This window comes from Rhamphochromis longiceps, linkage group LG8 (assembly GCF_057381845.1).
Source record: "Rhamphochromis longiceps isolate RC_006_pf linkage group LG8, R_longiceps_female_GT1.1, whole genome shotgun sequence".
Lineage (NCBI taxonomy): Eukaryota > Metazoa > Chordata > Actinopteri > Cichliformes > Cichlidae > Rhamphochromis > Rhamphochromis longiceps.
The window spans coordinates 15,036,217-15,060,872 of record NC_140564.1 but is presented as its reverse complement, the minus strand read 5'-3'; the positions used below and the strand labels follow the sequence as shown (position 1 = coordinate 15,060,872).

At 40.4% G+C, this 24,656-nt stretch overlaps 2 protein-coding genes across 4 annotated transcripts; one reads left to right on the top strand and one right to left on the bottom strand.

The window, feature by feature from the left end:
• Positions 1 to 315: 315 nt before the first annotated feature.
• atpaf2 (ATP synthase mitochondrial F1 complex assembly factor 2) lies at positions 316 to 7,592 on the bottom strand. Of its 2 annotated transcripts, XM_085415934.1 has the most exons (9): positions 7,424 to 7,592; positions 7,246 to 7,307; positions 7,109 to 7,153; positions 6,841 to 6,989; positions 6,504 to 6,601; positions 5,646 to 5,726; positions 1,833 to 1,945; positions 1,478 to 1,593; positions 316 to 1,132 (listed from the first exon to the last, which is right to left on the bottom strand). In XM_085415934.1, the coding sequence occupies exons 1-9, from the start codon at positions 7,453 to 7,455 to the stop codon at positions 995 to 997; spliced, it is 834 nt and encodes a 277-aa protein (XP_085272060.1). In that variant the 5' UTR covers positions 7,456 to 7,592; the 3' UTR covers positions 316 to 994. The 2 variants fall into 2 exon arrangements, with proteins under 2 accessions (XP_085272060.1, XP_085272059.1); XM_085415933.1 differs by having other exon boundaries at positions 7,246 to 7,569.
• Positions 7,593 to 7,771: 179 nt separating this feature from the next.
• On the top strand, positions 7,772 to 15,485 carry LOC146663270 (glucose-induced degradation protein 4 homolog). Of its 2 annotated transcripts, none has more exons than XM_085415935.1 (6): positions 7,772 to 8,169; positions 8,558 to 8,626; positions 12,468 to 12,575; positions 12,671 to 12,772; positions 12,861 to 12,991; positions 14,051 to 15,485. In XM_085415935.1, exons 1-6 carry the CDS (start codon positions 7,978 to 7,980, stop codon positions 14,112 to 14,114), a joined length of 666 nt encoding a protein of 221 aa, XP_085272061.1. In that variant the 5' UTR covers positions 7,772 to 7,977; the 3' UTR covers positions 14,115 to 15,485. The 2 variants fall into 2 exon arrangements, with proteins under 2 accessions (XP_085272061.1, XP_085272062.1); XM_085415936.1 differs by having other exon boundaries at positions 7,779 to 8,169; positions 8,558 to 8,617.
• The last annotated feature ends 9,171 nt before the right edge of the window (positions 15,486 to 24,656 follow it).

Here is a 24,656-nt window from a genome sequence, read left to right as displayed (position 1 = left end):
GTAAATAAAGGGAACCTTTAATTCCCTTTATAAACCAAACTGATATCTTATGGAAGTAGCATTAGCTCTTCTGTTGGTTAATGCGAACTTTGAATAGTTATTTTACGTTTTTACCCATTCCTGGTATTTTTAAAAAAAATATATCTATATATTTATTTTAATTTATTATGATGATGCTTATTAGTTAACTATAGAAAATATTTGTCTTTAGTTATCTTTATCACTATAAAAGTGTTATATAAAGTGCATTATCAGATAAATATGACATAAGGGAAAATGTTTTGTGAAAAAAAGAATATGAATCATATCCACAAGCATGATGTCATTCCTTGATTTATATCAACTGTAATAACAACAATTCCTGTGAAGACTGCTCTTTGCAGAGAAGCTTTACTAATAAAGGCGTTCTCTCTACATTTTCAGTTTTACACTTCACCAGCAAAGAAAAACACCGTGACATACAGAACATAGTTAATTCATTAGCAAAAAATAATTAGAATTCAGAATTTAATGAAGTTTATATTTTTCACATGTAATTGCCAGAGCCAGACAGCACACAGTGCAGTCAGTACAGACTGAATAGTGTGCAGTTAAGATGAGCATATCTGCTTTCCAGTAATGACATTGTGGCTCAAAGAAAGCAAAAAAAACAAAACAAAATCAAATGCAGAATTATTGCTCCACTGCCACAGAGACAACAAAAACCTTCACTATTCTTCTGAGGCAATGTGTCGCTGTCCAAAATGTCACGGGTGATTGAGAACCCACTGGAAACTCTGTGAAGGGTGTCACACTTGGCAGCTGCTACATGTAAACACTGCAAAAAGGAGAGCCAGCATGTTTTACTGGAGTGAGATGACTGCATAACAGATCACAACAGAGCAGCTGTCACTGCTAAACAGAACAGACAGAATATGCAGCCTTTTTGTGAATGCAGAGACATTTATACAACATAGGTGCTGGGGATGTTCTCAGTAGTTGATCCTAATCCTTTTCAGTCCTGCAGAAGTTTATGTTTGACAGTCGAACTCTCGGATGTGAGGTGAACAAAAAGGGCACCAGCAGCAGTCCGTGCCCTCAGCTCATACATGTCGTAGTCATGGGCCCACTCCACGTTTCCCCAGCGTCGAATCTGTGAAGGGGGGGGGGGAAAGAAAGAAAGAAATACGTTAATAGGATTAAATAGAGAATATGTTAAGAGTGTTGGCCAGAAGAGCATCATAAATCAAGACATTTGCAAAAAAACAAGCAAAACTTTCACGTTTTATACATTATATACTGCCAGGGTAGGTGTCATGTAAGAGCGTCAGTAAAGCTAAAACAACAAATCTTAGAAGCTTCTCGTAATGACAAATCCGGGACAAAACCAGTTTTGTCCAACTCCTCAGTTAAGCCAATACATAAACTGACTGAAAAAGGCAAAAATCCTCATGCAAGTAATATAAAAAAAAAAGCATATGACTCAGCAATTCCCTACCTGGTATTCCTCCTCCAGTCTGGAGAGCAACACCGCCTGCTCCACGCTCAGGTGCCTGTCAATCATGCCCAGTGACAATACAATAGACTTGAGCTGGGTGATCACATATTCAAGTCCTGCACAGGAACAACAATATGCATGTAAAATTTAGTCAAATCACATATCAACCAAACCATGTGATTTAAACATCACACCATCTCCACTTCAAACAGCATTTCCCTTCCTCATCATCAGCTGTGCCATTACAGTTACCAAACAAGCAAAACATGTTAGATACAGGCAAATCCCATCTAAAACAAGGTCAAAAGAGTGAAAAAACAAAACAAAACAAAAAAAGCATATAGGTCTGTGTTACCTGTCAGAGACCAGAAGTTGTGAGACTTGAGATGTTGCCGTAAGGTGTCTTTGGTTGCCTCTGGAATCTCAGGGCCCAAAATACTGGCTGAGGAGCCAATAGTGACGTTATATCTGCAGCGAAGTTGTGGGGAAAATAAAAATTAGTAAAGCACTTTCAAAACGAGAACGTCGATGATGTAGGAGCTCATCAAGCTCACGCGCCATCGCATGTCATAGGTCAGTGTAATGTGTGAGAAAGTGATGCTGTTTCTGTATCACTGGTTGGTTTTATTGCACAAACTAATGAGATTTTAAAAGTCATATCCAGGGAAAATTTGTCTCATTCTGCACCAAATGTGTGTGTTTGAGCTCAAGAGTACCATGACTACATGGTCAGTAGTAACTATGGCCACAAAAAAACATGATTAAATATCAGCATGTCATAGATTTAATCATAATGCTGACTTTATGGTGTTATAAAGGTTCCAGCCACACCTTCGAGTGGAGTCAGCCAACAGGACCAACTCCCTCCCTGATCATGACCAACAAGATCATGATCAGCACCACCTAAAAAGATACAAGTGGTGCACAACTAAGCAATATTTCAAGCTATTACATCACGTGGTGTTTCATGTAGTCCTTTCTTTAATATTAAGTTAACAGCTTCGCTAAATGGTTCGAACTGGATATTGTTCAGCACATCAGGAGTGAGATTTTAGCGAAACTGTAAGCACTGTGCATGAAGGTTACACTGGAGAAATCCCAAATTGAGCATCTGAAATTTGCCAAATGGCATCCTATTAGTTCTTGTTTTCAATCATCAGGCTTGTTTTTTATAATTTATCATTTTAAAACATAACTGCAATGATTTTGTGGCCTGAGCATGCTCAGAAGACTACATTTTTGAAAAAAGAAGAAGAAGAAGAAATAGAAGAAGAAGAAGGGCATTTGCAGATGACAAAACTCATTTTATGAACATTACAAGCAATTAAATGCTAACAAGCATTCTGGGAGGAATAGTGATTCTTGTGAACTGTGAGCAGATGACTGTACAGACGAACAGATGGAGACGTCATCATAGCATAAGCTCATCAGCACTTTGGTGAAAAAGCTAAAAAGTTGGAAAGAATGTAAAATATGAATCACTTCTCCTTAGATTTAACTGAAATATACAACAAATACAAAGTATCAAGTGTTGAACATGAGTAAAAAAATATTGTTCTTTAAAAAATAAAAAAAAATAAAAACAGCACTCATTTTCAAATTTCTACTTTTAACATGTTGTAATTTTTCTAGTGGTTAACACATTTGCCTTACATGCCGCTTCAAGACCAGAAGGAGACCCTTAACATACTCCTAGTGTCACTCCCAACACCAGACAAATGGGAGTATTGTGTCATCACAGCATCCATTTAAGATCTGTGTCAAATTAACATCTGGTGTGGTGCGCCATTGGGAGATAAGAGAGCAGACGAACATGCCAACCTACCTCAGGATTTCTTCTCAGTTATATAGCATATTTAAAAGATTTACAGTATCTAAAGATATCACATTCTCACGCATAACTTTCTGCTTAGAAGAGAAGGAATACCCGCATATATGGCACAAGGCTAAAGAACAACATGAAATGGCTTAAAGTTCCCAGAAATCACAGCACTAAACACTCTGTAATCTGACCAAATGGATAATAGAAGCTCATTCAGCTTGTTATGAATGAAACACAGAAATCCCTAACAGCCTGGCTCCGTAGCAAGATTGTAAACTGGTTAAACTGGCCAGGCTACAGTCCAGACCTGTCAAGAAACATGAAACAAATCTGGCCATTGTTCAGGTTGGTATTTAAATAAATAAATAATTACTAGAAATTGCTGTTGACTTTTTTGCATTACTTTTCTTATTTACTCCCCACAGCAAGTAATTCATTTATCTATGCAGGTGATACATAGGGATGGGTACCGGTATAATGGCACCGGTTCTGACATAAACGGTAGTAACCAGACCGAAAAGCAGCGCACATTTCGGTGCTGTATTTCGGTGCTTTTTTCCCCTGAGATGTCATACACTTTAGATTCTAGCCAATCATTTTACCTTTGCAAGCGTAGTAGGCGGGCCCAGGTACGTACGTTCTTTTAGAGCAGAGCTACAGATTAAAAATGACCAAGGCGAAGCGGTCAAAAGTCTGGCTGTACTTCACAGCAAAAGATGCAAACTCAGCAGCCTGCAACAAGTGCTTTAAGGTGATACAGTGATACTGTGCAAAGGAGGCAACACCTCGAATTTGATGAAACACCTGGCAACGTTAAAAGCCGAGAAATGTGCCGTATTTGATAGCTTGCTGCGAGACCTCACACCGAGCACATCTACTGCGGGTGTGGTGTCTGTTATCGGACCCGGAGTTAGCAACATCCCCCAAAAACCCGAAGAGGAGAGTCCTGGCCCCTAGCCCTGCCAGTGTAGCAGAAATGGTGATGGATGATGATGGCAGCAGCAGCCGTTCTTCTCTGCGTGAGTAGCTTAATGTTGTTTGTGTGTAATTTACGTTGAGTATGCTAACCACGTTATTACATTAATGCATGTAAGGTGAACTAGCAAATACCATTGTAGTTACATGCAGCTGTCTTCTTGTTTGATGGCAGATACTCCCTTCACCCTTTCCATTGATTAAGCACTGCTTCCAGCCAAGAGTGATGCCATATATGCCCTATAGCTGCAGAAAAGGCTAACATTGTTACCTTTTTACAAAAAAACCAGCTGAACATGAGAGGTTTTTGGACCAATTTTGTGTTCCCCATTCTTTAAGCACCGGTTCGAGCACCGTTTAAGCACCGGCACCGTTTCAAAAGTACCGGTTTGGTACTGGTATCGGATAAAACCTAAACGATACCCATCCCTAGTGATACAGGTCAAGTAGTTAAACTACAGACAAGAAGTAACTACTACATTACAAACTCTAATTTCCTCCTAAATTCAGACAAAACTGAAGTGGTTTTTTTTTTGGTTTTTTTTACTTTGTCCTAGAAGCATTACATGTAACCAGATATTTACTTGAGATGGTTTTAACTTGGCCTTCGGTAACACTATGAAGAATCTTGGAGTCATTGTTGATCACAGCATGTGCTTCAGTGAGCACATTAAACAAAAATGTAGGAATGACTTCATTTATTTGTGCAATATTCCTAAAATTAGAAACATCCCAACAAATTTATTATTATTTATTATTGATACTGTACTCATTATTATCATAAGGTTGCCTTAAAAGTTCCTTGAAAAGTCATTCAGTTGCTGAATATCACAGCCAGAGTAGTGACATGACAGATGGCTGCTCCACCCTGAGCCTGGTTCTGCAGGAGGTTTTTTCCTGTTAAACTGAGTTTTTCCTTCCCACGGTCGCCAAGGGCTTGGTCAATGGGCATGATTATTGGGGTTTCTTTCTAATATTGCAAGGTCTTTATCTTACAACAGTGTCTTATGGTAACTGTTACAAATTGAGCTATATAAATACAACTGAACTGATGTGTATCAGATACGCTGCTCATTATAAGGCTTATGTTATTGCACAACATCATCTGTGTAACATTCTGTTAATAATATTACACAAAATCTTTATATGCCTGTATTTCTACAAAAATCACTATTAAAATAAGGAGAACATACACAAGATTTTCTTTAACTATTTTGAATTAAGTATTAAGTACAGCAATGTGAACACCACAGATGAGGCCTTTTACACCTAATTATTGTTATTAGGAAAAGAAAGGATACCCCGAAAAGAACACGAATATTTTACCTTCAAATCTGCAGCATGTACAACAAGAGCTAAAGCTGTTCTTACCTTTTTTCAATCCACTGCAGCACAGGGTCCCATTCATTCCTCTGCAGCTCGACTAAACCATGGGGCTCATCTACTCTGTAACTACACAAAACATAAATCCTACAACATTAAAGTCACAATAACTCCAATCAATTGGTGGCAACTAAGCAACATAAAAAACATCAACTCAGAAAATAACCAGCTAAGTTTGTCTACAGTGTGTCAATGTCTCTTTATAGGTGTTAAAACACTGATTTTTTATTAATAAAATGAACAAATGAGTGGCTCCTATGAGGAAAATGCTTTAAAAATGTGATATTTAACAGTGTAACACAAGTAGATTTTATAAGCAGGTACAGGAGTTAGCTATCCATTTATTCTGCTACTGTAACAAAATAATTTTCTTTTTAAGTCAAATTGTAGAATTTTTCATATTTGTCTTTCAACACAATGTTGGCTTTAATTGTGATTTAAGTGACGCTGTTTAAGGAAAATACCTGAATACCATCATAATTATGATCAGGAAAGCATACATATTTAAAGCTATAAAGAAACAACAATTAACTGTAGTGCAAATCAAACTGTTCTTAAAGTATCATAGCACTCTGCAAAGGGACATTTTTTTCCCAAGGTGAAAAAGGCGAATATAAGTGTTACTGGATATTAATACCATACAATAGTTCATTTCCTGTCTTATTTTGTATAAATTCAAATTTAAATAATTCTCAGATGCATACGTGGATCTCTGAATGCACATGGGCATTCACAGGATATACGGACTATGTAGATGTATATACATGCATTCGCATATGAGTTTATGTTTGAAGTTTCAGAAAATTAAACAAACCTAAAATAAATAGAAATAAACAAGTGCCATACCAGATGGTGTCAGTCTCCAGAAACTTGAGAGCAGCGGTGATCATTTGTTCTTTGCTGCGTTGGGTGGGATTGTCGAGAGCCGTGTTGCACAGGGTAGTCTGAGGAAAGAGTTTCCCAAACTTAATATTACAGTGAAATTTTTGTATAAATATCATGGCAAAGTTATTTTAAAGGTACACGTCCTGCAAGTTGTTGGAAGATCTGGGTAACATTCCTTTTATAAATATGACCTATCAAATCATAAAACTCCTCTCAAATTTTCCTTTTCTCTGAACATTATTTTATGTAACGTAGGTGCCACCAGTACTTTGCTACAACTCCATGTCAAATGCTTTACCAAGTGCATAGTGTAGAACTTGAGTGTGTCCCTTTGAGCATCCCACTCAGTTGCAACAGCGATGGCCAAGGCTTCATTTGGCACCGTGAACAGCTTCCCTCCTGGAGTTTTCAGCTTCCTTTGGTCCAGGTTTATCTCATATAAACCACCTATATAGAGATATTTTTCAAAAGATATCCAGAATGACACAATCATAAAGATGGGGCAGGAAAACCTGCTACTACAATACTACACTTGACTGGATTACTAATGACAAAACTACAGATACCTTCACTTTGAGATATGCTGACATCTTGATAAAATCTCTTCCTTTCTGGTGAACAGAAAAACGCCACATCAGGGTGAAATGACACAAATCTTCTGTAGATGACGGGAGCTTTCATTCAATGTGGTTATTGCTCTTACCTGCTGTGGCTGCGGAGTATCTCGCAACACATTCGTAGTACTGATTTCTCGGGCACACTTTACTGAGAGAAAAAGCATTCCCAACCTGACTCTGAAGTCTAACTATACACCTAAGCATAGCGGAAAGTATGTGAAGATGTGATGCTTTTAAGTAAGGCTGACTGAGAAGAAAACACACCTGCGAGATGTCTGTGTCCGAAACGTCCTCATTTAACAAGAGTTAGCACTGCACGCATAGTTTCCTATTAGCATCAAGTCTTATTTTTAATCCATTTATCAGCTGCTCAATTCTTAAGCATCTCTTGTGTTCAAAAACACGCGTGTGACCTTCGGCGCTTGACAGCAGCGTAGAGGCTTCTAGTTTCTTTGGGAAATGTAGTTTAAAAAGCGCTTCTATACGTGCGCTACACATCCTTACACAACAGTTGGAAAACTACACCCAAATATTTCCACGAAACCTTCCGCATGTCGAACCAATGAGCTTCGAAGATGTTCGAAAGCCAGACTCAGTTGACCAATGAGAGCGGCGGATACTTCTCGCTAAAACACCGCGTCGAAGTCCACTTCTTTGGGAGCTTGGTTGCTGGTAAACTGAACTGTAGCGGAATTAAGTGGAATTTGAATGTTGTTGGACCTCTTCGGCTCTCTGCCACCTCCTCGTAGACGCCGACAGAGTACCTCTCCTCGACGGCAATTGCCCGTGGTCGGTGCCCGGTCAGCGAAGCGGGAGCCATGCCTGTCCCCGCTGGATACCTCAGCGACTCCACCGCCGCGGCCTTCACATCCTCGGCCTCACTTATCCCGCCGCCCCCGATAAACACGCAGCAGCCCGGTGTTGTCACTTCGCTCCTGTACAGCGGTTCCAAATTCAGAGGCCACCAGAAAAGCAAAGGAAACTCTTATGACGTGGAGGTTGTTTTGCAGGTGGGGCAGTGAAGCGGCTATTTCGTTATTCAGTCGAGATGTCAGAGGCATTTGGTCATCTGTCAAACGGGCGGCATGATGATTGACAGGTGTTAAAATCAGCCTGTCCTGTCCCGTAGCAGTGCCCACGACTGAATACAAACAAACATTTTAAATTTGTTGTCAATGTTTTAATGCAGCTGAAGTAATTTATTACTATAAATACTAATAAGGACATTCAGAATTGGTGTAAAGGCCTACACAAACATTTACCTCAGTAGAAAATTATTTGTATTTGAGGTTGCTGTTAGAAATTAAATATTTAGCATTGGCTTTGTAAAACCATAACTTGATCTGAACTGATGTCAATGTGATGTAGTTTATTGTATGTCTTGCTTTCTTTTTAAAGCATGTGACCATGGAGGATTCCTACTTATGTGGCTACCTGAAGATAAAAGGACTAACAGAGGTGAGAGAGGTGATTCCCTTCATTAAAGCATGAGCATAAATAATTTATACCATGTCTGGCCACAGCTGTCATGGAAATTGTTGTGACTATTTTTGTAGTAGCAAACATGTCTAACAGTGCCAAGAGAAAAAGGCAATAACATAAGACAACACAAAGAGTATTGGGCTTTTCAACCAAAGTATCAATTGATGTTAAAACAGTGGGAAACGTAAGTACAGCTGTTTAGCAAAAGGAGTAGAAGGGCTAACTTCTTGAAGGCTTTTTGCATTTTTTTAAAGGTTTTTCTTGCACATACTGTCCACACTTTCCATTAAACATCTACTAATTCATTTGCTGGTCACTATAAAATATACATTTCTAGTTTAATTTCAACTATTGAACCTTTTCTTTGAGTGCTCTTTGAAATAGTTGAATCAGTGACTGCACCCTCCCCTGAGGCAGATCGCACCAGTTATTGTGGCCGTGCAACTCCTTTTTGATTGGCCTGTCGAGAACACATTGTTCTAATATGCATGTCTCATCAATAAAAAAATGTTGTTAGCTTAATACTTAAAAGTAGTTTTGAGATTGTCACACAGGTTCTTGAAATCCTGTAGGTTTTAATTTGTTAACGGCTTAAAGTCAGAACACCTTAATACCTACAGAAATGAGCGGGTAGTCGGGATCGGCCACAGACAGATTCATGGCAATGGTAGAGAAGATATAAGACACCCAACATGTGTTATTCAGTAGGCTACATTTTGAGCTCACAAACAGGCAGTTTAAGTTTGTGTTGAGGCTGTGTGCACTAGGTGTCGGGAAAGGCAACGTTTATCACAGGTTGAACTCGAATGGCCACACGTAACCAGAAGAAAACAAACAGTCAAAACAAGACTGTAGTTAAGTTAAATGACTTCCTGAAAACTTATATTTAGGCTTTTAGTTCATCCTCTGCTTCTTCCTTGTCATTTTAATTCAACTTTCTTCTGATTGGTGGATGTTATACTACTAATCATGCCTTAATAGCAACGTTTAAAGATGGTGTGAATAAGATGTTATCAGCACACTGGCAAAATGGCCATAACACTATCTCTGCAGGAGGTGTGTTAAAATCTATTTCACAGAGTAAATTACAGCTAACGCAATACATGCTATAATTAGTGTCCTCGGTTATTAAGATAAGATAACTCTTTATTGTCATTGCACAGTCATACATAGTACAGTAGTACAATGAAATTGGAAAACTGTCCTACGTCGGCCTAGGGCTGCCACGATTAGTCGACTAGTCACGATTACGTCGACTATCAAAATCGTCGACGACTGATTTAATAGTCGACGTGTCGTTTGAAGCTTTGTAAGATCCTGAAAGACGCAGGAATAAGTAGCAGGATTTAAGAGTGTAATAACAGACTGAAACAGAAGATGGCAGCACTGCATGTACAAGGATGCCAACTGCCGTTAAACCCCGAAGAAGAAGAAGCTGTGTCCCAGAATTCATAGCGCGGCCCAGCTCAGTTTCCAACAATGGTGGCAGCTAGTTGGTTTTACTCTTATTATTCTTTCTGGGTCACAAAATAAATGTTTAACATATTTTCAGGCGAGAATGTAGCTGTGTAAACCTCAAATATCTGCTCAGTTTATCAAGACACCACATATTTTCAAAAGTGCTCCGACGTTTTCAGAGACATCTGTTACCCACTAGCTCGATAGCTAGCCGGAGGCTAGGCTAGGCTAACTAGAGCCGTGAGAACACCGGACTCCCGGCAAATCGTTTTCAACCCCACCGCCGTCTTTCGCTACTCAGGTTAAATATATATATAAGTCACTTAGATAACTTCAAAATGTTATTGTTTGGCTTTTTTTTAGTATTTTATTTGTTCCTGAGTAAATCGGTTTGGCTGAGATTAAAGTTTTTACACAGCTGAATAAACGTCAAGCAGACAGCTGATTATCAGAAGTGTGAGATGCTCAAGAATTTACTCCGGTGTCCTGTTATATTTTAGATAGCAAGGAGTTTATTAAACCACAACAATCTGCAGATTTCATTAAAATTTAATAAACTATCATCTTGTCTTTATTTTTAGTTAGCACATACCTTAAACACTTAAAGCTGTAAGCTAATGATAGTTATATAAGAGCAGATGCTGCTGGTGCAATAAGCTGTATGTCCAATGGATGATGATCTGATTAGTCGACTAATCGCAAAAATAATCGGTGACTAGTCGACTATCAAAATAATCGTTTGTGGCAGCCCTAGTCGGCACTACATATAACACGACACGATATGACACATCACAACGCAACAAACAACACAACACAGTATATTAACTTAGTATAAAAAAGAAGAATAAGTGTATGTGTATTGCACACTGTTATTATTGCACATTAATTATTATTGCACCTTGTTATAAATATAAATATTATTATTGTTATTGTTTTAAACATTGTTACCTCCCCCCTAAAAAAGTCCAGGGAGGTAGCCAGTCAGGTCAGCCATTTACATTGATCAGGGCTATTGCCCTGTTGTAAAAGCTGTCCATGAGTTTATTTGTTCGGGACCTCAGCAGCCTGAACCTCCTGCCAGACGGCAGCATCTTAAACACCCGGTGTCCTGGGTGTGTGCAGTCCCGTAGGATGCTGCGTGCCCTCCTGAGACAGCGAGTGCTGTACAGGTCCTTCAGGGAGGGAAGAGAATGTCCAATGATTTTTTGGGCCATATTGATGATCCTCTGGAGTCCCTTTCTGTGTGCTGTGGTGCAGCTGGAGAACCACACACTGATGCAATATGTCAGCACACTTTCAATGGAGCAGCGGTAGAAGACGGTCAGCAGCTCCTTCTTCAGCTCCATTTTTCTGAGGATTCTCAGAAAGTGGAGACGCTGTTGGGCCTTCTTTAAGACCGCAGCGGTGTTAGAGCTCCATTGGAGGTCTGTGTCTATGTGCACACCCAGAAACTTGAAACTGGAGACCCTTTCCACGCACTCCCCGTTGATGCTGACAGGCTGCAGCTCGGACTTCCTCCTTCTGAAGTCAACTACCAGTTCTTTTGTCTTGGTGGTATTGAGGTCCAGGTTGTTATCTACACACCAATCTGACAGCCTCTGAACTTCAGCTCTGTACGCCGTCTCATCTCCCCCTGAGATGAGCCCCACCACGGTGGTATCATCTGCAAACTTGATGACTGTGTTGTCTGGGTGGGAACTAACACAGTAATGTGTGTACAGAGTGTACAGTAGGGGACTCAGTACACAGCCTTATGGAGAGCCGGTGTTGAGGCTGAGGGCTGAGGAAAGATGAGGCCCCACTCTAACTCTCTGTACACGGTCTGAGAGGAAGGCTCTGATCCAGCGGCAGGTGGTGGAAGGAAGTCCAATTTCTAGCAGTTTAACTATTGGTCTGTCCGGGAGTATCGTATTGAAAGCAGAGCTAAAGTCAACAAAGAGCAGCCTGGCGTAACGGCCCTGCACTTCCAGGTGAGAGATGGTGGTGTGGAGCGTTGTAGCAATGGCATCTTCAGTTGATCTGTTAGCTCTGTATGCGAACTGGAGCGGGTCGAGTGAATTACAGAAGTAATTACTAGGTAACAGCTCACGTCTTTGTGTTCCTGCTGTACAGAGCATCCAGAACATTCCCACTGTATGAATGCAGTGGTGAACTAGCTGTGACATTGTGTTGGCTTATTACACATACCTCTTATTTGTCAGTCTCTAAATGATCACTTTCTGTAGTGTTTTAGAATTGAAGTGTCTTTTATATAATTGAACATTAAGTAGACCGATGCGTTTGTTATCATTTAATGTTACTTTCTTTTTAATTACAAAGAGTAGAAGTGACCAGACGTGTCTTCAGTTGCTTCTCGTTGTTGTTTTAGGAATATCCAACACTGACCACTTTCTTTGCTGGAGAGATCATCAGTAGGAAACGGCCATTTCTCACTCGGAAATGGGATGCAGATGAGGATGTGGATCGTAAGCACTGGGTATGGTGAAACTGCTTTTATTTGTAAATTACAAAAATTATTCTCCATCAGACTGATTTATTCTGACCTATCCTGTAAACATTTTTTGTGTCCAGGGCAAGTTCCAGGCCTTCTACCAGTATGCAAAGACATTCAACTCTGACGATTTTGACTACGAGGATCTGAAGAACTCTGACTATATTTTCATGAGGTGGAAGGTACGATTACCGAACAGTGAACTTAACTATATTCTGCAGTAGGTTGCCTCTTATATTTCTGTTGGTTTTTCTCACCTGCCTGCCTTAGGAACAGTTTTTAGTCCCTGACCACACAATTAAGGACATCAGCGGCGCTTCCTTTGCGGGATTCTACTACATCTGCTTCCAGAAATCCACAGCAACAATTGAGGGCTACTACTACCACAGGAGCTCCGAATGGTGATGCAGCACACTAAAAGTTATTGTGATTCAAGGTTGACTTGTATTAGGAGCTTTAACCAGCTGGCTCACCTCTGAAAAGTTGCTTTATCCTAGACTGGCTGAAAATCTGGTTGGGGAAAACTCATTCAGTCAGCTTCTCTCAAGTTTTCTCAATTGTGGCTCCTCAGATAATTAGCAGACAGCTCTAGTTTAAAATGTGTAATTTTATATACACAAATGTTAGGGAGTTTTTATTGTTTTACTTGCTTATGCTTCAAAAGTTATGTTACACATATTTCTGTTTTCTGTTCAGTTTTCTGTTGAAACAGGAAGCTGACCCTGTGACACTGACAAGAGACCAGTACAGAAATACATATCCGCAGAAGTTGACTTGCATTATATTATTCTTAGAAATTGACTTGCAACACACATACTTTGTGACACACACACACAGCTTACACACACAGACAGCTTTTCACCCGTGCCGCACGTTGTCAATCTTAAGTGTCTCAGTGTTGTTTACTCACCTGACTGTTTGTTAACTGTAAATCTCTGACAACAAAGCAGAACAGTCCAACCCGCAGTTTGGTCTGTTTAATTTATGTGGTTATGCTGCCTGGTTATAAGCAAACTTAGCCCCACTTTTACTCCATCTCTAGTGTTTTTGTGCATTCTGTGGTAGCAGTTTAACTGTTGCTGTTCAAAATAGTCTCCAAGCCATTTTTATCTCACGAAATTCACACCTACAGTCAATTTACAGCCACCAATTAAACTAACATCCAAGTCTTTGAGGTGTGGTTGTTGGCACCATTGCCTTAGTCTTTCTGTATGTTGTACCTATGCAAAAATGTTCATATTGCCTCATATTATACAGAATTGAAGCCAATACCAATATATTTGCGACCAGCCAGTATCAGATAGGTGATTGATATAGGTCTGGCTGTAATATTGCATTCGCAGAAGTGCAGCACTGCTCTGTAGCCTGTACCTACAAAAATGTGCCTTCTCACTCTTATGTCTGTATTTCTCACATAGTGCTGATGTATATACATGCTGACATATACAATCTCCTACCAGGTACCAGTCTTTGAACCTCACCCATGTTCCCGAGCACAGTGCCGCAATCTATGAGTTCCGGTGACCCTGGTCGGCGTTGTGGATCTTTCTTTTGTTGGACTAAGACTTAAAAGCAAAGCAGAGGTCTGCAGACGCTACTAGGGATTTGGACTTGGAGCAGTACAAACTTTTACATGTTCTCAACCAGTGGGTGGACAGACGAAGATGAGTATACAGGATATAAGGGACAAATGAATGTACGCATGGAAATGCTGGAAAGGAAGAAAGTGCAGGTGTGCTCCCTGGTTGGAGCTTGTAAAGTCAGAACCAGCAGCAAAGACTGGGTGCGGTTCATATAGTGTGCCCCTTTCTTCATTTCTTTTAATGTCTGGCTTTAAAAATGCTTGGCACAATATCTCGAGACACTTTAAGCTGAGTTGGGAATTCCCCTTCTTATTTTGCAAATCGAAACGTATCCAGCTTTCATTCACTTGGAATGAGCAGAATAAACTGGTTCGGCGACCGTCGGACAAGGATTCCTTGCAGGACTCTGTTCTTATAAACACAATCTCTAAAGAAGTAAATCACCATGTCGGTGGAGGAAAGCCAACACAGAAGGTTAGGTTTATCAGGTTTTACAATTGGAGCTTTAATAAGCTCATAAGCTAGAAAGTCAGTATTTTTAAGCTAAGCTGGTTCTTTGTTTGCCTGCCAAGAGTATATGTTGTTTTACTCTGAATGATGGTCACTGAGCGGCACTTTTTCTTTCTTTATTTTTTAAAAATGGATACAATCTGAGAGACACAAGCTTTTCCCCTGTGTTTATAAAACCGCTTGGGAGATCATCACATAGGATTGCTGTGGATCTTATTCTTTTGAGTTATGTTTGCACAGGTTTTGTTTTTGTTACTAAAATGCTTGCAGTTAGCGTTCTACACTTACATCCCAGTACACAAGCTTCAAGGCCGCAGGTTTCACACTTTTCATTTTCTTTATTACATGAAGGCTTTAGAGCCAGTACAATCCCATAACAGTATTCAGAAGAGTATTTTTTTTATCCTGCACTCTGCATCAAACGAAAAGCTTTTTACTCCCCATGTGTCGTTTTAAATTAAGACCCCCCCCCCACCACCCTACATTTGTCTCCTCAACTATGCAACACTTTCAAGATAGCACTCCCCAAAAGTAAGGCCCTGATATGTGAGAGGGAAAATTTGATTCTATCCTTAGAGTATATGAAAAAGAACTATCTTAATTAAAAGGAAATATTTTTGTTATAAATATATGTGACAACACTCTCCTGCCTAATCATGTTCCCCTTCTATTTGATGGTGCCATCTTTTTAAAGCTTATTAGAGTTGTATTATAACAAAACGTGTTTGTTTGAGACTAACATTGGATTTGATTGGTGGTGTGACTATAAAGAGTGGAATATGGATTTAAAAAAAACAATTTCAAAACACCCTTTGTTCTGTCTTATGTGTTTGACCTCTTTACAATAAGTTGTGGTACGTGTTCATTTCAAACTCTGATGAAAGGTGTGATAAACTGGAAGATCATCTTGCCCTCTGGTGCCCTCTAGTGTCGCTAAACACTTGTTGCAGCCTTCCTGAGGATTTATCGACCCTGACTTTGTTTTGAAGCATTGTGCAAAGGTCTTGACACACTTGCAAAGGTCTTTTAAAGGGTTTTTTTGGGACGTTTGCTGCTTGGCTGCAAAAACAACCATTTTTAAGAGAAGGTTGTTTTTGTTCGTTTAGCCACTGGCCTATGAATCATAAGCACAAAGAAGGCACTTAAGTCAAGGGATCAACCAGTGTTGTGTCGAACACAGTTAATTTAACAGTTGACAACTTTAAATCTTTAAACACTTTGTTACTGGCAGTCTGTTAAAAAAACACATTTTGGTCACATTTCTTTAGTTGAATCGATATAAATATGTGAATTTAAAACACAGTTTGGCAGAGAGGAAACCGTATTTTTGCACCAACAAAAGGATTCACAAAAAGCTACAAACTTCTCAGCATGGTGTAAATTGTGTCTGTGAGAAATCTGACTAAGCTGGGCAAGTAGAGGACAAAATAAGAAGTTGCAGGACTAAAAAAGATCTGCAGATGATGAAAAGTATCTGAATGTCATGTCTGTAAGTAACAGGAAAAAACAATCCAGCAAAGACCTGACGCAGGATCTGAGAGATCCGTTTGATCCTTTGTTTCATCTACCGAAACCTCATCAGAAATGGTCTCAGTGGAAGAAGCCTCAATGAAAGGAAAGCAGGTAGGAAAAACGGAGGAATGATAAGATTTTTGCGTGACAATGATCCCAAACTTTTCCACAGTATAATCATGCTTGGATAGAAAAACACACAATAGAACAAACACTGTGGGTTGTGGATGGGCCTCCTCAGAGTCTGTACTTCAACATTTGTGAAACGGTGTGAGATCATCTGGATGAAGAACACAAAGCCTGGAGAACTGTTCCTCAAGATTAGTAAAGAAAGTACCAGAAAACCTGTCTCAGTGAGTTCACACCATGTTGTTCCTTGTATGTTTGCAAATGTTTGAATGCATTTCTGTATTCATTTCTTATTTTCCCAGCAAAGAAACCAGCTTTCAGCCGACTGAGACACAAACACACATCCTTTATTGAAAAAGAAAGTATTGTTTGAAAAGTAAGAAAGAGACGCTCTACTCGCCTAAGGAGAATCAAGCAGCTGCTTTAATTACATAATTTGTTAGCTAACATTTACCCACCTTTCATTATTATTATTGTTTGTTTTTCTTGTCTGCTGGCCTGAATTCTTGCAATGTAGCAATCCAGTTAGTACACAGAGGAAAGCCTTACGGATGGTTAAGAAATGGGGAAACTGAGTAGTTGTGTTAAGCTCAGGCTGGACTGCATTTTCCAGTTTATCCTGTCTTTAGTTTAGAGGCCGCAGCATCCCAGAATAAACAAAATCATTTTCACTACGTGACTGCAGTGAGAAGCAGGTGTTCATTGGAATAAACTAGAAATGGTGAAAGATAGCTAACCTATCAGCACTTTGTAGTGTTATCCCCCAACACCATGTTTTAGGTTCCCCTAAGAGTAAATAAAATAATGAGTAGTATCATCAATCTAAAAGATTTGCTTTCGCTACAGTTGTTGTTACAGGTAATGTAGTGCACCTGATTTAAACATATTCTTCAGCATTGCATCCTTCAAAGAATAGATGAGAAAAATACGAACACTTGTCAAACTGTCAACAGAAGCAAAAATATGAAAAAAGATAAGTGTTATTACAACAGTCAAATATTTATAATACAAATGACCACCACCATCAGAGGCACTCAAGCCCCAAAAATGGATAAACTAACATGTTAATGCAACTGACAATACAGATGAAGCCATTTTTGTGGTGTTTTGAGCACAGATTCAAAGGATTGTTGTACTGTGATGCTTCCTCTATCAACACACGAGCACAAACAAAGCTTCCTCAGAGACCCTTCCCTGTATTCACCGCCTTACCACCAGCTCGACTCCTCTCCCATCCTGTTAATTACAGCTACCACTGGATGGTGCTAAAAGCCATGCAAAAGAAATGCTGAATACGATCACTGTTACATGTCAATAGGCAAAAAGCAATAAAAAAATTGCATTATTACCTTTTAATTATTGCCCTTGGATACTTACAGACTACTGCCAAACAACACACTGCTTTGAACTTTCAGTTTTTCAGAATAATGTAGACAATGTTACATTTTTTGGCAATGTTCCAATTCTTGTCATCCGGAAGCTAGGACCTTTTTTGTTTTCATAACCTCAGCTGATCCAGTTTTTTTGCTTCTTCTTCCACGGCATGACATTCGTTACATCCCATCTGTGATTTATTATGCAGCCGGTACAGATATTGCTGCTCCTTCGCCTTAAGCATCACCAGCAATGGACAAAGCTGTAGATCAGCCAAAGACAATGAATATCTTGTTGTAAGAAAACATTTCCTAATACCAATGACACTTAGCCAGTTAGCCACTACAATGGAAACCACTGTTAATTACGTAACAAGGTCAAAAAAACAGATTATTAAAATTTCCATAACCAGTGCCAAATAAAAGGACCTATTTGAAGTTTGGTAGCTTGATTTTGCTGTTTGCGCATTTATTGCAGTCACTGTAAGACGCGATACCTGCTAATTCTTCTTTAGATTCATTAATAAAAAGTTCCAGGTCTTTAGTGGATTCCCCCCCCCCCCCCCCCCCCCCCTTTTAAGGACATTCGGACACTGTTTTCTGCTGTAGATAGTTTAGATAGCTTTTTAGTCATGCTACATCCCAGTTTTTTTAAGCAGAACTGTGCCAAGATAGACAACAAGGAATTATTTTATTTGATGGTGCAAAAATACTATAAAATACGAGGTTATAGCTGTCACTCTATATTATCTTTGCCAAATTTTTTTCCAATTTTTTTGCACAGAATCAACTAAAGGACAAAATGTGCATTCTCAGATTTTTTGATGGGGTGGATGGATGCATGGATGGATGGATGGATGTGTTTTTGTGACAGCCTGCTTTAACAAAGTGCCTTAATGTACAATTTAAAACTGGCTCATCCCCTGAGTTAGGTAGGTGACTTTTCTATGCTTGATTGATTTTAAATGAAAAAAAAAGAGGTTAGGTACAAGAACTGGATCCAAAATGAGGAAACAAGCCTCAAGAATTGCCACTTAAGTGCATTTTTAAAAAATGTATATGAATGCCTGGTTGTTTGGAAGCAAAAAAAACCCAAAAAACTTCTTTATCCCTGTTGCTAGCTGGAATAATTGTGACTTACGATCTTGGTCTGCTCTGTAGATCCTTTGTCTGGTACCAAGACTGCATACCGTCTGAGGGTGGACAGGGCTGGGAACCCTGACCTATGTGGGCGGTTTGCATGCCTGAGAATTCCGAGAATAGTGGCAGGGATTTGTTACCAAATAACATTCCCATTCTAGTTTTGCAATATGCGATCAAAGTATTTGTTTTATGGCATGTGTTGTGCAGAATTCTTTCCCTGAAGGAGTGGAGCTGGGTCACTTTCACATTTTTTATTCCTTTCACACTTTCTCTACTCATTTCATCGAGCAGAGTATTTTGGTTTGTCCAACAGGCCACTTAGCATTGTGAAAGCTACATTTCTGGCTTCCCAGAAGCTTTTTTTTAATGCAACTTATCAGAATATGCAGAATATATTTAAGTAAGTAAGTAAATTTTATTTATATAGCACCTTTCACAGACATATGTCACAAAGTGCTTTACAAGGTAAACACATAATACAATCATAAAATACATCATAAAAACCCTGGTCTAATTAAAATTTTAAAATCGCACCTGAATCTGATTGGTAGGCAGTGGAGCAACTTTAAACCAGGGGTCATATGAGGCAGTTAAACAACTCCTTGGTGGCAGAGCCCCTGGTGTTGATGAGGTCCGCCCCGAGTTCCTGAAGGCTCTGGACGTTGTAGGGCTGTCCTGGTTGACACGCCTCTGCAATGTTGCGTGGAGATCAGGGGCAGTACCTGTGGACTGGCAGACCGGGGTGGTGGTCCCCATCTTTAAGAAGGGGGACCGGAGGGTGTGTTCCAACTACAGGGGGATCACACTCCTCAGCCTCCCTGGGAAAGTCTATGCCAGGGTGCTGGAAAGGAGAGTTCGTCCGTTAGTCGAACCTCGGATACAGGAGGAACAATGCGGTTTTCGTCCTGGTCGCGGAACACTGGACCAGCTCTTTATCCTCTCCAGGATACTTGAGGGTGCATGGGAGTTTGCCCAACCAGTCTACATGTGTTTTGTGGACTTGGAGAAGGCATTCGACCGTGTCCCTCGGGGTGTCCTGTGGGAGGTGTTGCGGGAATATGGGGTGTCTGGCCCATTGCTACGGGCCATTCGATCCCTATACAACCGTTGCAAGAGCTTGGTTCGCATTGCCAGCAATAAGTCGGACTCGTTCCCGGTGGGTGATGGGCTCCGCCAGGGCTGCCCTTTGTCTCCGGTTCTGTTCATAATTTTTATGGACAGGATTTCTAGGCGCAGCCAAGTGGCGGAGGGCTTTCGCTTTGGTGGCCTCAGAATCTCATCTCTGATTTTTGCAGATGATGTGGTTCTGTTGGCTTCATCGGGTGAGGGCCTTCAGCTCGCACTGGAACGGTTCGCAGCCGAGTGTGAAGCAGTGGGAATGAGGATCAGCACCTCCAAATCTGAGGCCATGGTTCTCAGCCGGAAAAGGGTGGAGTGCCCACTCCGGGTCGGGGATGAGTTCCTGCCCCAAGTGGAGGAGTTCAAGTATCTCGGGGTCTTGTTCGCGAGTGATGGGAGAAGGGAGCCGGAGATCGACAGACGGATTGGGGCTGCAGCTACAGTAATGCGGACGCTGCACCGGTCCGTCGTGGTGAAGAGGGAGCTGAGTGTAAAAGCGAAGCTCTCAATTTACCGGTCGATCTACGTCCCTACCCTCACCTATGGCCATGAGCTGTGGGTAGTGACCGAAAGAACGAGATCCCGGATACAAGCGGCAGAAATGAGCTCCCTCCGAAGGGTGGCTGGCCTCTCCCTTAGAGATAGGGTGAGAAGTTCGGCCATCCGGGAGGGGCTCAGAGTAGAGCAGCTGCTGCTCCACATCGAAAGGAGCCAGCTGAGGTGGTTCGGGCATCTGATAAGGATGCCCCCTGGGCGCCTGCTGGGTGAGGTGTTCCAGGCATGTCCCACCGGGAGGAGGCCCCGGGGCAGACCCAGGACACGCTGGAGAGATTATATCTCTCGGCTGGCCTGGGAACGCCTTGGTATTCCCCCAGATAAGCTGGAGGAGGTGGCTGGGGAGAGGGAGGTCTGGGCCTCTTTGCTTAGGCTGCTGCCCCCGCGACCCGGCCCCGGATAAAGCGGATGAAGATGGATGGATGGATGGGTCATATGAGCACCCTTGTTCGAGCGGGTCAGTAGCCTCGCTGCAGAGTTTTGAACAACCTGTAGGCGGGCTAGCCCTTTCATGTTTAGACAAGTAAACAGGCTGTTACAGTAGTCGAGTCTTGTAGAGATAAAAGCGTGTATTATCATCTCGAGTTCACTTGTTGACACGATGGATCTATGTTTAGAAATGTTCCTCAAGTGAAAAAAGCAGGTTCTTACTGTCTGATTTAAATGTCCCTCCAAAGAAAAAGCTTCATCAAAAATAACTCCCAGGTTTCTAAGGTTATGTTTCTGTGAGGAACCTAAGTCACCCAGTTGCTGTTTAATATCAGGTATTGCACTGCCTGGTGCAATAATCAAAGTTTCTGTTTTGGCTGGGTTTAGCTGTAAGCAATTACTGTTCAACCATTGTTTAATGTTGGTTAAACAGTCAATCAGATTGGAGAGCTTATGAGCTTCAGCAGGCTTAAAAGAATAATATAGCTGAATATCGTCAGCAAAAAGATGATACGATACTTCAGGAAACTGCTGTATTATCTGGCTTAAAGGAAGAATGTATATTAAAAACAGAATAGGTCCCAGCACAGAGCCCTGAGGAGCTCCACACAACAACTCTGTAGATTCCGACATGATCTGGTTTGCAGACACACTAAAACTCCTTTCAGATATATAAGATGAAAACCAGTCTAGAACAGAGCCAGACATCCCAACCAGGTCTCTGTCTGTTTATCAGGATGGTATGGTTGACTGTATCAAAGGCTGAGGTAAAGCTAACAAGACTAGGACTGTATTCTCCGGAGTCTGCTGACATCATAATATCATTAGTAACTTTCAGTAGTGCTGTCTCAGTGGAGTGCAATTTACGGAACCCAGATTGAAAACGGTCATGGATGTTATATTTCTCCAAGTATGCCGTAAGGTGGACAGCTACTGCCTTCTCAAGGATTTTTGACATAAATGGGAGTTTGGACATAGGTCTTAAATTTTGAAGTCGTGTTGGGTCCAGGTTGGGTTTTTTGAGCCTTGGTTCCACAGTGGCATGTTTAAAAAAGCTGGGGAACACCCCAGTCTGAAGAGAAACATTAAAAAGGTTCACAACCCAAGGACCATTGGTGTCAAAGGCATTAATAAAAAGCTTAGTGGGGATAATGTCTGAGGGGCTTGAGGATGGCTTCATTTTGTCCACCAGGGCTGCTATTTCATCATATGTTACAGTTGTAAAAGTCGACCAGGAGTACAAAGTTAGTGCCTGACTCGGAGAACAAGAAAGCTTTGGGGAGATTTTAGCACTGATGTTTTTAATCTTATCAACAAAAAATCGGAGGAGTTTGTTACTATCTACTTTAGAGTGTACATCTAAAGGTACCACATCTGGGGAGACAATAGCACTGATTTTGTCAAAAAGAAACTTGGGATTTCTCTTGTTTTTTGTTATGACTCTAGAAAAATATTCTGATCTAACAGTTTTCACCGTGTCATTTAAGGAGAGCATGAGATCTCGAAGATGGAGCCTGTGTGCGTCAAGTTTGGTTTTCTTCCATAGTCGTTCTATTTTGCAGCATATTCTCTCTAATTTAAATCAATTAACAATGCGGTTTTGTTTTTGAGACATGTTACAACAAGCCTCCTGTGTTATATTAACTATTTCGTAATTGGCTGAATGTTTCGCAGTTGGTCATCATCCAAGGCATTCTTTTTAACGCCCACAGTTTTCTATTATGCTGCACTAAATGCAAAATTATAGCCTGGTATTGTCTTTGCTGGATAAATGAATCAAGGCCTTCTCTGATAAGAAAGCAGCATTTGAAAGGTAGCTGTATATTTTATATATTTTATTTATTGTTTACTCTATTTAATTTGTAAAACATGTATACACACACACACACACACACACACACACACACACACACACACACACACACGTAGAAAAACATTTTTAGTATACACATCCAGTAATGCATACACTCTTATATTGTACATATATTTATTACTCTCAGATTTAGCCATTCTTATATTTTGCTTGTTTTATGTTATTGTATTTTTTGCACACCTCTGTTGCTTGTGAAGCTCGCACATGTGATGTGACAATAAAAGTGATTTGATTTGATTTGAAATGCTGCTCCAAAACGTGTATGCTCCCCCACAGTATCGCAGATAGTCAGGAGGACTCAGGGTTGGTGATTTAGTGTTTCAGGTTCATGTTCCCATATGTTTCATCCAATGCAGTGACTTCCGGGGGGGGGCCAAAGAAGCCAAACATCCCATATCCATATGTTCATAAGTTTTTCAGTAATAAAATTCTGCAAATCGGGTTGTACATTACACATTTTTGCCACCTTTTGTACATAGTGACATGATTTAAAGTGTGGCTGGTTGTTTATTAGCAGCTGACATTGTCATGGGGAGCAACAGGTTCAGATTTTATTGTTTCTGGAAGGCCTCACTGGTTTAAAGCAGTAGGGTTAAGTCTCTTTTCTCAGAAAATCTTAAAAAAAGACCATTAAAAATGTGAGGAAAAAGCAAACACTGAATGGGTAAAAAGTTAAAGGTGATGTATGCAGAGATAAGAAGTGGCTTTAGGATTGTGCGTATTGTTAAACTAAATATTGAATGACTTGGTATTGCGCAATTGTGGTTGTGACTCTAGGAAAAGAAGCGCCTACAAAGACAGGAACAAAAAATGCTGTAGGTGGATGTGAGCCAGTGACACTGGCTTATTATTCTTAGATTTTTCCCACTCACTCAGACATAAAGTCTGCCTTAAAGTTGGCAGCAAGAGAAGATAACGATGATTATGAAAAGTGTCACTCCTCTGTATAGTTAAGAGTCCAGGACATCTCTGATTGGACCTACCTGGCATTTTAAAAAACTGTCTTAGGGCAGGAATGTGAGCATCGTCTGGACAGTTTCATACTAATCCACAAAAGTTCCAATCTGTGGCTTTGAACCCAAACTTTGTCTAAGTAACTGGACTTTTTCTTCTTTTTTCATTCAAACCAACAGCCACACCCAAGCGCTCAATCATCTGTGATTATCAGCATCTGGGTCAACAATACGAGGCAATGTTGCCATCCTCATAAAACGACAAGTGATGATTTTTGCTTTGCACAACCACAAGTGACACAAGCCCGATTATGTTATAATGTCTCTACTTGCACTGACAATCCAGATTAGCGGAGGTGTCTTTAACAATAACTAAAGAAGGACTTTTTTTTTATTGCCTGTCACCTTTATGAGCTCACAATGGTTAAAAGTTTACAAATGAAATGTTCAAATGAAATGTCTGTAGGCAAACTGCATGATGTATTAATATATCATGGATTTCTGTGTTACTCTTTTGCATTCAGAGCAGCAGCTTTGCAAGTAAGCATGATCTCCTTTTAGCAGAGGGACATAAATGCACCATAAATAGAGCATCTGCACTCTTAGCTTAAACCAAACGCCTACAACGATGGAGATAAAAGTGGTTTAAAATAACTCCTCCTGAGACAAGAAGGTTTTAGCCTTCGGCCTGTCAAACAAAAACAAGGTGGGGCTGTTGATTAATGTGTTGCTGTAACAGAGGAATTTGCGTTCACAAATGACTCAGCCTGGAGACAGATGCAGACAGATATAATACGGGAGCTGTGAGTTACAAGGGTAGTGCCAGCATTGCCTTACATTTGAGGAGTCATTATCCTAAGAGCATATGTTACGTACAATGCCTTATG

What these genes read in the sequence shown, in the direction of transcription:
- atpaf2 (XM_085415933.1), bottom strand. Translation starts at nt 7,363, where the DNA reads ATGCTTAGGTGTATAGTTAGACTTCAGAGTCAGGTTGGGAATGCTTTT. An exon ending in CTGCAGTGGATTGAAAAAAG is followed by an intron (nt 1,946 to 5,645) that starts GTAAGAACAGCT and finishes ACTTCGCTGCAG; the next exon opens with ATATAACGTCACTATTGGCT. An exon ending in CAACTTCTGGTCTCTGACAG is followed by an intron (nt 1,594 to 1,832) that starts GTAACACAGACC and finishes GTTCCTGTGCAG; the next exon opens with GACTTGAATATGTGATCACC.
- LOC146663270 (XM_085415935.1), top strand. Translation starts at nt 7,978, where the DNA reads ATGCCTGTCCCCGCTGGATACCTCAGCGACTCCACCGCCGCGGCCTTC. An exon ending in ATGTGGATCGTAAGCACTGG is followed by an intron (nt 12,576 to 12,670) that starts GTATGGTGAAAC and finishes TTTTGTGTCCAG; the next exon opens with GGCAAGTTCCAGGCCTTCTA. An exon ending in ATATTTTCATGAGGTGGAAG is followed by an intron (nt 12,773 to 12,860) that starts GTACGATTACCG and finishes TGCCTGCCTTAG; the next exon opens with GAACAGTTTTTAGTCCCTGA.